Consider the following 13,907-nt stretch of genomic DNA (forward strand, 5'->3'; position numbering starts at 1 on the left):
ACTCTTCACGTGCTTCTAAATGAACACAACACCAAAACGTGCTTCCTCGTTGTTTCCACATATATCTCGCAAACATTGCGACTCAATAATATTACTGCTGATGTTTTATTTGCATTCATTTACAGCTGAAGCACTGCCCGGGTAAAATTGCTGAAATATTTAATACCCTAAACAATGGCTGAATTTTTCCTCAACAGCCCTACCCACGTCAGCAAAAATAATCTATTTTCAGACTTTGGTTTTGGCCTCGTGTCGCAACACCTAACAAATTAAACCTAATAAATAAACATCATTTGTGTTAATGTCACTAGTAACCTTGCTACTTGCCAGTATCTTATAACATACATTACTTCTCATTTCGAATCTACACGTCCCTTTCTTTCTCTCAATCAGATTCATGGATTCAGGGTCTAGCGATCTTGGTTAATTTTTTGTACCTGCTGGGTCAGGAGGGAAGCACACCAATCTTGGTCTGGTAAGGATAACAATATATATTGTGTAAGACATAATTTATAATTATGATGGATAGGCTAATGTGGGTTAAAAAATGTTCACCTATATTGTTCTGGATTATTTTTGTTTGCATTTAATTTCAAAAAGGGTGTTTTCTTTTCTTACATTGATGATGATGATTTGAAATGGAATGGCTAAGGGTTAGGACTTAGGAGCAATGTGGTTCAAATTGGAGGATTAGAATTTAGAATAAATAAATGAATAAAGTTGAGTTCCCTCCAACAGTTATGTTAGAGTTTAGTTGAGTTATCATGAATAATCAGTGACATTGTAGGAGCATGGATCCTCTATGTGAGTTTTGTGGGGTGGTGAGAGCTGTGGTTTACTGCAAGTCAGATTCTGCTCGTCTCTGCTTGCATTGCGATGGCTGTGTACACTCTGCAAATTCTTTGTCTCGCAGGCATTCGCGTTCCCTCCTCTGCGATAAGTGCAATTCCCAGCCGGCAATGATCCGCTGCATGGATCATAAGTTGTCATTGTGCCAAGGTTGTGACTGGAATCCAAATGACTGTTCTGCATTGGGACATAGGCGTGTTGCATTGAATTGTTACACTGGTTGTCCCTCTTTGGCTGAGTTTTCCAGGATTTGGTCCTTTGTGTTTGATGCTAATTCCTCACTTGGTGGTTGGGAATCGGTTGGTACTTTGCCAAAAAGTGAGAGCTGCACTAGCCAGTGTTTGGAGCAAACTGATCATAACGGTGGTTCCTTTGGTTTGGTGAGTGACAAGTTGGATGAAATTGAATCTTGTGTCATATATGAACCTTGGATGGGGCAGTCTCAAATCATTCCATCAAATCCAAATTACACGCCGTTCTGCAAAGACGAAGCATTTTTCTTTCCTCAAGACTCAAACCAGCCAAAGGTATTGCCTTCTACTGATTTTTCATCTTGGTTAATTGTTAGCAATATACATGCATTGGATGTGTTTAACTTATAAAAATATTGCACCATTGTTTGGTATATAATTAGTGTTTCATTACTCCCTCCATTTAAAAATATCATTTAAAGTCAACCATTGCTCAAGATTAAGATTAAGAAAGCTCTTAAACTGCATTAATTATAAGATGTATAGTTGTACTTGACTAAATTATCCCCTGTTAAAGTATTTGAAATATTATTACTCTACTAATTCTCTTCCATTCCATTTTGTGAAGAACTGAAGATCCTTAGAAATAAAAATATAAATACAAGGGATTTTTTTTTGTCTTCTTAGTTTCTTAAAGTGACCCTTCACTAAAACAACAAATATTTTGAAATTTAATATTTCACCGGGAAAGAAGAACTATAATATTGACAAAAGTGGTTAGAACTTGCATTATGAGAAGTAGTAAGCTCTTTTCATATTCCTAGTAATTCTCTGTTGTCCTTCTTAACCAAAGCTGATACACTCATACAAGTTTCATTTTTTCCCCCTGAATTTTGACTTTAACTCAAATTAGCTGCAGGAATGTCCTAATCTAGGAATTCATGATGGGAGTGAACTTTGTGAAGGTTTCAATGTTGATAACCTTCAATTAAACTTTGAAAGTGCTGATGAAATATTTGGCTGTTCACAAGATGCCACAAGATACCACCTTGAAGATGGAGGAATGGACTGTTTATTGATGGATAAAAACATATCAGTCACAGAATCTAATTCACTTATTGAGAGTGCCTTGGAGGTTATCCTCGAAACTCATTTTATTATTCTCCACTCTAACTTTATGGTATAAGGTTTACTAGTAATGTACAGAACTAATTGTCATCCATGTGATTGTTTTAGGCATCATCATCTATCCAACAAGATTGTGTGGCTTTTCAATCATCCAGGGCTGGTGGGTCAGCTAGTGTGATGCAGGTTATCAACAGCAATACAAATTGTGCACTAATGAATCCTAGCTGCACTAGAAACATCAGTCTGGGATTTCCTCAGGGTGTTCATTCAAAGATGCCACTTCAATTTCCCAACATTGTTGGTGAAAATAATTCTACTGAATATCAAGACTGCAGGTTTTCGCAAGTGTTTCTGCCGGGTGAATCCCCCTGGGAATCAAATTTGGAGGGTACATGCCCACAAGCAAGGGATAAAGCTAAAATGAGATACAATGAGAAAAAGAAAACTCGAATGTATGTACCTTTAATGCTCTCAATATATTATGGTAAAATGAAATGGAAACTGTTCTTTAAATTTGTTTAAGTTTGTGACAAATATGACCATTCAAGTTGACATGCATGTACTAACAGAAGTTTAACTGTTTAAGTCACTCAAAGTGCTAGTCAAGAACCATTTTTTTATTTTCTTTCTTTTTTTTTCTGCTGCATTAATTGCAACTGCATATTGAAGTTTATTTTCTTATTTGTTTTTTTTTAATGCTAATAATACTAGTGAAAAACATAAATAAGTGAATTTGTGTGCTAACACGTATTTTGCATCTAAGTCACATTCAAGGATAAACTACTATTCATAACAAAACAAGGGAGAACATGAATTATTTCCAAATTTTAGAGGATCAACTGGAGAGTGGAGAGATGCAATAGTTATGAAGTCATATTCTGAACTAAGTAGGGAGAACAGATCCTATATTTTGTAACCTTACCAGAATATGTTCTCATGCTTCATTATGGTCCACTATTTGAAAGATCATCTTATCAGCTGTTCAGATCTCATGCATTTCACCCTTGTTATAACATTTTAGAGAGCCTTTCTTTTGTGGTGGAGACTTTCAATAGTTTTTGCTGATTTCTTATGTGCAGGTTTGGTAAGCAAATAAGATATGCTTCTCGCAAAGCAAGGGCCGATACAAGAAAACGTGTGAAAGGTAGATTTGTTAAAGCAGGTGAAGCATATGATTATGACCCTCTTGGGACAAGGGACATCTAAGCATATTATCTACAATAACTATCTTTTCCATGAAAGATATGTTTCTTCGGACTGGTAAGGTGGTCCCTGGACCTTGTGAGTACATTGCTTTCTTGCCAATTCTTCATCAACAGAAGTTTTGTTTATCTTGTGAAAGTGGGAGAGTTTTAATGCAGCTAGATAACTTGACTGCTTAGGTGATTGATAGAGATCTATTAGAGATTTTAACATATTTAGAGGATAACAAAGATATGAAGGTGTTGCAATTGGGAATTGCAGAGGAAGGGATTAGATGTATGCCAAGATATTGCGTTTAATTATACATAGGAAGTGAGAGGTAACAGGCATGGGACATAGAGGAGCAGAACGTTTGAACAGATTTCAAACAGCATCACAGTCGTTGTCAATTCAGACAAACACAGAGGGTAAGATAAATACCACTTTATACATTAAACAATCTTATTTTTTTAAGTTATGAAAGGATTGAACTGAAAACCCTTTTCTGTAGTCTGCAATACCTTCACTACTTAAGAATAATATGAAGTGGTTGTAAAAAAATTTGGGTACCCAAGTCCTGCTATATGCCTATAGCTTCTAATTTGTTTACCATTTTCTGCCTTCTGACAAATAAGATTAGACTTTTTATTGCATAGTAGTTAGCTTTAAAGACAGGGCATATTTTTTTCCCTCTTCTATTCTTAATTTTAAGGTAATGTTTTTAAAATCATCATTTGTATTCTTTATTGATGTTTGGATTTTATCATTTAATTTTTTGCAGGCCTGGATATTCTTCCTAGCTTTCAGAGGAGATGTGCATGGTGATCCATCCTGCATTTTCAAATGTGATATTGTGAGTCTCCGAGCCTATGTGTTTTTTATAAATAAACACTGTCTAGTGTAATGAATAAAAGAGAAACCGGTGTTTGGCAAGCAACAATAGCCAACCTCACTTTCTGCTTTCAGTTTGGTCCTTCCTCATAGGGATCCTTCACACGACCTTATTCTGTCATCTTAAGCCATTGCTCAAGGACAGCAGCACCATATTTTGGAACCTCTTCATTTATTCCATTTTCATCAGATTAGTGAGCACGAGCACGATCAACTGTTGATAGAGATACTATTGCTCTTGACTTGCTGGAAGCCAGTTTTACCTGCAGCAACTATTTGCATCTTTGGCATTGCCTCAACTATTTCATTTGTTGTATTCCTCTATATTTTATTTGGGGATGGCGCCTATTTCTTCAATAATTGTACAAACATTGTGTACAAACTTTCCTGATTTAAAGGGACGTTTGTTTTTCCTATGAAATATGAGATATTAATGACTGTTTTATTGTTTTGCACAAATATGTTATTATTTATTAACTTCTGTAGAATGTTGATAAGAAAGAAACTGTAGTCTTTACTGTTCCGAGTTCTTTAAGAATTAAACTAAACGATAGGGTGAAGTTTAGGTCCATATGACGATTTTTGTACTATCAATTCAGTATGTTGTTTACAATGAACACCTGTGAGATTCGACTTTGATCTTCAAATATTAAAACAGAGAAAACTATTGCTTTAAGTTTGTGGTTGAATTACTAAAGCATTGTAAACTGACAGTTTCTTTTGAAAAGGAATAGAATCTAATGGATTTGAGGTGAGAAAATGCTTTGTTGTTTTTTGTGGTTGGGGAAGTAAGGTGTCCGCTAAAGATTCAATCATGGCAATATTTTGAATCACGTTTAGTTGTCATAGCATACAAAAGAATCTTGAATTTCTCTGCATTACAGATAATCAAATATTTTATGCTACTTGTCTGCAAGTATTTGTTCCATTATAGTTTGTACTCTTTTATAAAAAAAATGAAAATAAATTATAGTTTGTACTCTTACAAGGAGGAATCATTGCAAGAATGTGGTTTGTTAGGAAAAAAAAAAAAAAAGGAAGAGAAGAAAAACCAAGAGAGAAAAGGAACCAGTAAGATGTCCAGGGTTAATGTTTCATCTTGCCTCGTACTTAAGTTATCAAATCCCTTGATTGTTATACGAAACTGTTAATTGTTCGGCTATCTTTATTTACCACAGATTGCTATAAAGTTTGTCACTGATATAATATTCCCTTATTTTAAGGCTGATAGTAATTATGACCTTTTCATCCATGTTCGAGAGACAATACTTACAATTGTAGCAGTTTACTCTTTGTAGTTTAATAAAACATATAATTTGACATTAAAAATACATTAATTAATGATATTAACAATAACTAGTGGAAAGACAGGGAATGCTGTGCTTGTCTGTCCACATTTTTTTTATAATGGGGTGATTTTTTTTATCCGCAGTTAAAACATAATAGTGGAATAATTTGTAATATCAGTTAAGGAGTTAAATAGTCTAAAAATATGGACACAAAAAGTAAGTATCAGCCATTATAATTGTTATTGATATAGGTTATAATATGAGATGCCAGGAATTACCATGACATACACTTGTAAGACATATTGTATATCTGCTAACATAGTATAACTTCTGCCAGAAATTCGTTCTCCTGCTTTGGAATTGGCTTAAAATAAAAATAACCATAGAAGTCAAATTTCAATTAACTACATCTACCAGAAATTAAAGAAAAAAAAAACATTGGACATTCCCTCCTTCTATTGAACATGGTTGTATTACCAACCATTTTTTTTTAAAAATCATGATAATAAAAACATTTAGCAGTTTCCTATATACCTGAGATGGTACTCACTAACCTTTTCTATTACAAAAGATCTTCTACGGAGAATAAAGAAAGATGGAAGTTATAAAAAGAGGGAAGGGCTGTTATGCATTCTTGAACACTTTCTGTAGATTCCTCTGTTGTTAAGGAGATTTCTAATGGTCCAGTTTATATTGGCCGGAAGAACCACCTCTAGTGATGCTCCAATGAGATATCTTCGCGTAAGGTTCTGACATGTGTTGCACAGAAAGCACCTAATGTGCCTAAGGGCCAAAAAATTAGCTTCATGAACCCGTTTATCGCATTTTTTACACAAGTAGGCATCATCAGCTTGGCAATACAATGAAGCCTGTAACCCACATAGCTCACAACATGTAGCACTTCTGGTTGCACTCTCTTTATGTAGAAAGCTGCTGCAGAAACCATGTTGCTTTTCTCCTTCTGCACCTTTGCACATTTTCAGAAGCTCTATGTGATGATAATAATAATCAAGCTTGCTACTTGGTAGTTTCTTGAACAAATGGTGTAGATGAATATATATAAGAATATAAAGCCTTTTTATAACAATGTGATCATTCTATGGACGAGTTCTACTAGACAAGGACATGGGGTGCCACTTCTTCACGTAATCACACGTGTCTATATTTTAATCCATTTGTCTTTTACCAATCTTGCCTAAAGGTCAATTTGGTCATTAAAGATGGAGAAAGAAATTTGTGATTCCACTTGTTTTGACAAAAGGAGGGAGAAAAAAATTAAGAAAAATAGGCGAATGAATGACTAAGCTTTTAAGCTTCATTAGATACTTCTTGGGTTGTTATGAGCCATAATTTGTGTTATTGCTTGTGTGGTTAGCAAGGCAATTGAGGTGCTAATTAAGAAGCAAGGTTGATTGTATGGCCTAGAATTAGTACCTTTAAATTTGTGACCCACCAAAGCCCATTTGGTTGCACCTAAGGCCACTTGAATGGAAGCTGATTGACTGGTTGTCATTGGTATTGGTTTAGAAGTTGTGGTTTTTGTGACTTTTTTTTGTGTGTCTCTCACGGTTGGACCCAAAAACTACTAATTAAGTATAATTTTGCAAGGCACAAGAACAAAACACGTCCTTGTCCATATATTGTTCTTGAAGTTGACATTGACATACGTCCACGTGTGTGGTTGAAACATGAGGAGCATCAAATGGCCCATTCATTACTCGTCACGAATATGAGTTGGTGATTCCAAAGAAACATGCATATAAAGTTGATGGACAAAGAAGAATGGAAGATGATTGGGTTTTGGTGACATAGGAATAGTTTTGCTATGAATTCCAACCGTTCAATTGGACACAACAGACAACCACTAAAGAGCCAATAAGATTAGATATCATGTAATCAAATTCAAATTATTGGTAGAAAGGAGTTGTTTATGATTTGCATACGGTTTTGGAAGAAAAAGAAAACTTTCTTTTGGAGGAACAGAAAATAGCCATCGAATGCAATAATTGTAAGGTCTTAGCATAAAAAACAGGTGACATAAAGATAAAGGAACGAATTAACTGGTTACCAGAAACGCTTAAAGGGAAATTTACATATTTATGATGAAACCAAAGCTCAAGCATAAAGTAGCTGCGTGTTGATTTTGTATGGAGTTGTGTTTAATAATTTACATGCTTATTATGGGATGTGTAATTGTGTAAAGATTATCTTTTATCTTTGGAGATTATATCAATATAAGGAATTTTTATGCTTGTAAGTTGTGTTTCTTAAAAGAAGTTTCAACTGTTATGTGATTATGGATTTCTTGTCTCAGAAATGAAACTCTTTATATGATATAATTTCGAATTAATTAAAGAAGGAAATTAAAGAAGGATTATATATAAGTTATAATAATAATTCATTAAAAAATCAGCGTAATTCTCTTAAAAGAGAATATTCTGCAAGAATCATTGACCCAAGTAGTAAGTGACTCGTGACCTCAGGTGGATTAAATTGTGCTAGAATCATTATTTTTTAGATAGTTTTATTTTATTTAAGTAATATTCTCCACTTAACTATCATTCAAGGTGGCTGAGCCAAGTGAATATGGCATGTAACTCTCAGAATTAGAATTAGAATCATACTAGAATTATTATTTTGATGAGGAATTTTTATAAATGTGACTCAATGCTTAAAGTTAGGCTTTCCAGCCTAATTTTTGTCTCACTCAAAAAATCTTAAAAAGGGACAAAGTTAGGGGCATGAAAATGTCGTGCACCTTACTTTAGTTGCATGTGTCGCACAATTTCAGGCTACAAAGTTTCAAGCAATGCTTTAAATCTGGCTATTTTGAATAAGTACATCTCTCAGTTCTATTGCGTCTGCCGTGGGGAAACGAATTCAATGGCTTTGAAGTTGAAAAATGAACGTATACTTCTAATCAACGATTCAAATTTCAAATGATTTAGGTTGTTGTTAACAAGTGTCTCAAAGACACTCATTATGAATTATTAAATATATCTCATTAAATATTTTAACTATTAAAAATCTATATTAATTGAGCTATATATTTTTAATACACCTACAAATTATTGATTTGAGTAAAACCGGATTTCATCTTTAAGGAAGATCGAGTTTTAACATTGTAGATAAAAAAAACATATGACTAACAGCATAGACCCATTAGACAAATTTTCTCACAATTAATCATAAAAAAATCGGTTAATATGTCATATCTATATAACATGGTTAAAAAATATTTTTAATGAAATCAATATTTTAACTATTTATTTCAAAAACAATATATAGTGAATGTATTGCACATGATAAATGTTTATGTGTATATCATTAAATTGCAATAAATAAATATTTATAACATATAAATTATATTATAGAAAACATTTATAATAAATATATTTAAAATACATAAATTATATTGAGTTTAATAATAATGTATTGACAGTGTAAAATTATTTTTTATATTATCATCCAAACATAATTTAACGTTGATATAACTTTTAAGATAATTTTATTAAAACCAACAAATTTATCCTAAATGATGATTTCTGATTGGATGATGTGTAAAATTATTTTAACATAGACTTTTTTTCAATTATATTTTAGATTTATAATCATCAGTTTAAATTATCATATATATGATTAATTACTGATAATTTTTTACAAATTTATTGAAATTTAATTTAAAAATAGAGATAAAAGATACTTAAAAGGGATGAACAATTAAGAATATCAGTATCTAAGAGAGTCAAAGGGAAAAGATGTTATAAACATTTAAGAAGATTTCTATTGTTATTTCTTCAATCAATATTCTTTAATACATTTGTTAGCTCTGATCACTAATACAAAAAAAGGCTCTTTTTTTTTTTTATATCAATGGTGGTTAAATAAAAATGAAAACTGGTTACCGGTCACATTCTCTATATGATGAAAAGAGAACCACTTAACATTTTGGTATTAACTTATAAAATTATAAAATCTAAAATATTTTAAGGTTTAAATGTAATTCTTTTTATAATTTACTCTTTTTTTTGGTTTTTTTTAAGTCTCAATTTTTTTTATTGGTTCTTGCGGTTAAAAGTTACTAATAACGGCTGACATGGCTAACGCTTACTGAGGTTAATAAGTGTCAAGTCAGAAAATAATGACGTTAATAAGTGCTATGTCAATAAAAATTGTCATGTTAGCAAGACTAAAAACAAAACAAATTTTTTTTAAAGACTAAAAACAATCATTTACATGGACTAAAAGCAAAATAATGACATTAGTAAGATGGAAAAAAAATTAAATCTTAATATAAAATAAATACTTAAATACGTAATAGCATATGTTTAGAATTACCAAAGTTTAGATTGATTTTTTTTTTTTTCTCTTATAGTCTAATTTTGATGGTATGGTCGGTCTTGGTTAAAAAGGTTTAGCTTTTTCTATATGAACACGAACTAAGACAAGGTTTACAAAATCATATTGTTGAGTGATAATTGTAGCCATAAGGACAAACTTTTTGAAGGTTTAATCATGACTAAAAGCCTACATATGACATGCGCGCGATTTGAAGGCTTTGTGATAATAGCACCATGATTTGTTATTTCTCCAAATTCTTGCTATAGAATTAATTCCCGGTGTAATCTTTAAACCCTTATCACACCATTAGCTATGACTATTACCCTAAAATTCATAGCGCCAAAATCATATTACCCTTTGTTGAGCCACACTCGGATTAAATATGTCTACTTTATTTAAAAAATTTAAGGCAAAAAATTATCTAATATTTGTCTTATGCTACTTTTAATATGATCATTTTTGAACTGCAACTTAGTTTATTAATATCTGTCTTATACTATTTTTAAGCTTGACATGATCATTTTTAAACTGCAACTTAGCTTATTAATATTTGTCTTATGTTACTTTTTAAGCTTCACATGATCATTTTTGAACTCTAGCTTAATTTATCAAATAATCTATCAAAGAATATACATTTAAATAGAAAAAGATACATAACTAAATTTTAAGTAGACTTTTAAGTCGATCAGACCAAGACTTAATATAAGATTTAAATACTTTTTCATGTAAATATCACCTTTTTTAGTTCTTATAAATTATATATTTTTTTTCTTTCCTATAAATTATATTATTGTTTTTGTTTTTAATTATGTATGTTTTTAGTTTTTAGTCTCTATTTACTTAGCATGACATGACATGTTTTACTAATGTGAGACTTGTTTACATCATCATTTGATGATATGACATTTGTTGATGTTATATTAATTACATTAATCATTTTGTTAAAAACTTTTAACCATAAAGATCAATGACAAAATAATAATGCATCCCATAAATCTTTTTTAAAAATATTTTTTTATAAGGGCTGAAATAAAAAGAGTAAAATACAGAAAGAAAAAGTACATTTAAATCTTTGTTTAACTTATTAGAACGAGGCTAGGTTTTTTTTTTTTTTTTTCTGAGGTTTTGAATGAGGCTAGTTGTTAGGCCATGTACGCATGAACCTACTTGACCCAATCACATTGATTGCTTAAGCTTACTGTTAAATGGATTGATTTGCTTACACCCAAATTTAAACTAACTTGTATTTAACAGGCTCATCTCTGCACAACAAGCTTGTGAACCGGATTGCATGCCCTTTCTATTTACAATAAAATCTGTGGCTTCTTTTTGTAAATACACCACCCTGCTTTTTGGTTAAAAAACTTTCTTCAAACAATACTCTTATATACGTGGCAATGCGGCATGATTCAATATTTCGATTACACACAAAAAAATGACTCTTTCGAAAATTAAACTTTGAAAATATGTTAAATGTTAATATTTCTATAAATTAATTTTGAGAATTATATAAGTATCTTCAGTCTTTTATACATTTTATGTTTCATATGTATTGATAAAAAAAAAAGTTTCAAATGGGAATTTATTTATATACGTGCATTCCCATCATAATGTTAGGGAAGAAGATAAACTCACACACACATAGAAACTGAAGATAGATGATAAAGGTAAAAGTAAAATTCTTATTGATCACACACACATCAGTTACTAACTACCATTAGCTGATAACTGTCCTAACTACCCACTAACAGAATTAACTACCACACTCATATTTGGATTATTTCACAACACATAACACTTGTATATATCAGTAATAGATCAACGTAGCAGAAGGATTGGAGGATCGATCAGCAACCAACCATATTTTTTTTTTTGTGTGATGTTTGCATCCCATTTCCAATTCCATTTACAAATTACAATTTACAAGCAATGTGCTGAAAGTTTCCATAGCCACATACATGTACCTGTCATTCTGATCTTCTCTTCTGAACGGACTAACATAATACAAGACCCCTTCAACGGGTTTTGGTGTTGGCTCTGCAGGCCAACACCAAAACCAAAAGGCATATGGGCTTGCCCTTTGCCGTGGCGACGTGTTGGCTGCAGAATGCAAAACTTGTGTCTCTGAGGCACCCAAAGAAATCCTCAGTCGCTGTCCCTACAACAAAGGTGGCATCATTTGGTACGACTATTGCATGTTCAGGTACTTGGACACTGATATCCTTGGCAAAATTGACAACACAAACAAGTTCTACATGTGGAACTTGAAAAATGTGAGTGACCCTGCAACGTTTAATTATAAGACTAGAGAGTTGTTGAGCCAGCTTGCTCAGAAAACTTATGTGATGAATAATAAATTGTATGCCACTGGAGAGGTAAAGCTTGAGAATTCAGAGACACTTTATGGGTTGAGTCAGTGCACTAGAGATCTTTCTAGCAGTGATTGCAAGAAGTGTCTTGACGATGCAATCAATGAACTCCCAAATTGTTGTGATGGCAAAGAAGGAGGTAGAGTTATGAGTGGAAGCTGCAACTTCCGTTATGAGATATACCCCTTTGTTAAGGAGTAAATACTCGAATCTTATGGATTGAGCCTCATCAGTTGTAAACCTTATAAGGCTATTCAAATAATGCATGAATAAATTGATTAATTATTCTATTTTTATAGTGCTAGTATTTTTTATAGCTCAATTTTAATTGTATATCCTTTATTTATATTGCATCTCTTATTTTATTGGTTTAAAAGCAGTTTTGTCCCTTACTTTTATGTTTGTGTAATTGTTGTAACCTTTATTTTTAGCTGAGAAATTTTAGTTCCTGAATTTTTATCATATGTTAAAATTAGATCTTTTCCTTAATCTCTCCACCTAAATAGTCAAAGAATTTGTTAATATCGATCGATAAAACAACATTTGACACATGGGATGAGGGGAAGAATGTTTAACAAAAAGGAAACTAATTATATAGTAAAAACAAAAATAGAAGAACATCGATCCATGCTTCATTGTGAATCAAGCTCAGCTCAATGTTTCATATATATTTTATAATGACTCCTTTATTGAAAACACCAAGTGATGCAGAAAAAAAATAAAAATCTGCCGAACCCATTTACAGTACGTGACTCATAACAACAAGCAACCAGTAGTACGTAGCTTGCATATCAAAAAAAAAAAAAAACACTAGTTACATGTGCAGTATCAAGTATATACCCTTCAAGTAAAATTTTTTGGAAAAACGTTCAATTAAATGACAAGGACAATTTGCTCTTGTAATATGGGAATGAGTGGTGTGTGTGTATATATAAATAAAAGAGCGGGAATAATTCAATCGTTATCGAAATGAAAAAGTGGATTATCCGTTTAGTTTGCACTAAGTTCCACTTAAACTCTTCTTCCAAGCAAAAGAAGGAGTCGTGCAGAGATTCTCGCCTATCCAGGTTACTTCAAATTCATGTTTTCTTTTTTTCAATTTTGAAGACTGCTAATGCTTAAAATTCGAGGGGTATTTCTGTTGTAGTCATAGCTAAAATCATAGTTTGGAAATTGATTAACTTTATATATATATGCTCATAGTTTACTCGAGTAATAATGTCAAAATACCATTTCGCTCATTTTGTAGTGGTATATTAGTTTTATAGTGACACCATAGTATTTGCCAATATACAGAACATATTTCCCATAATAAAATGGGAAAACTTATCATTATAATATAAATTAATGTAGATCGACAATAACTAATAGTAAACGATTACTTTTCTCGTCCATTGCACGCGTTTAAGGACTACATTTTTTTTATATATAAAAGAAATGTTCCGAGTTTAGATTTTCAGTTTCTCTCTCTCTCTCTCTTTTTTTTTTTATCACAACTTTTTAAAGAAGCGGTCCTTTTTAACCTTTTCAAATAATATAAAATGAAAAGGTTATGTATATTTAGTGTTAAAAGAGTGTATTCTTTTGTTATTTGTAAGTTCTGGGTTCTATAATGTAAAGCACATCTTAAGGTATTTAATTTCTCAATCATTAATTTCTTTTATATC

The 13,907-nt window shown here is 31.9% G+C and overlaps 1 protein-coding gene and 1 pseudogene across 5 annotated transcripts; both read left to right on the top strand.

The window, feature by feature from the left end:
- Window positions 1–338: 338 nt before the first annotated feature.
- Window positions 339–4,816, top strand: LOC114379474 (zinc finger protein CONSTANS-LIKE 12-like). Of its 5 annotated transcripts, none has more exons than XM_028338141.1 (7): window positions 339–475; window positions 788–1,376; window positions 1,954–2,175; window positions 2,277–2,620; window positions 3,248–3,778; window positions 4,132–4,203; window positions 4,317–4,816. In XM_028338141.1, the coding sequence occupies exons 2-5, from the start codon at window positions 792–794 to the stop codon at window positions 3,372–3,374; spliced, it is 1,278 nt and encodes a 425-aa protein (XP_028193942.1). In that variant the 5' UTR covers window positions 339–475; window positions 788–791; the 3' UTR covers window positions 3,375–3,778; window positions 4,132–4,203; window positions 4,317–4,816. The 5 variants fall into 5 exon arrangements, with proteins under 5 accessions (XP_028193942.1, XP_028193944.1, XP_028193941.1 ...); XM_028338143.1 differs by having other exon boundaries at window positions 3,248–3,428; XM_028338140.1 differs by having other exon boundaries at window positions 4,132–4,816.
- Window positions 4,817–11,853: 7,037 nt separating this feature from the next.
- Window positions 11,854–12,452, top strand: LOC114379023 (annotated as a pseudogene).
- Window positions 12,453–13,907: the final 1,455 nt, after the last annotated feature.

This window comes from Glycine soja, chromosome 12 (genome assembly GCF_004193775.1).
Source record: "Glycine soja cultivar W05 chromosome 12, ASM419377v2, whole genome shotgun sequence".
Classification (NCBI taxonomy): Eukaryota; Viridiplantae; Streptophyta; class Magnoliopsida; order Fabales; family Fabaceae; genus Glycine; species Glycine soja.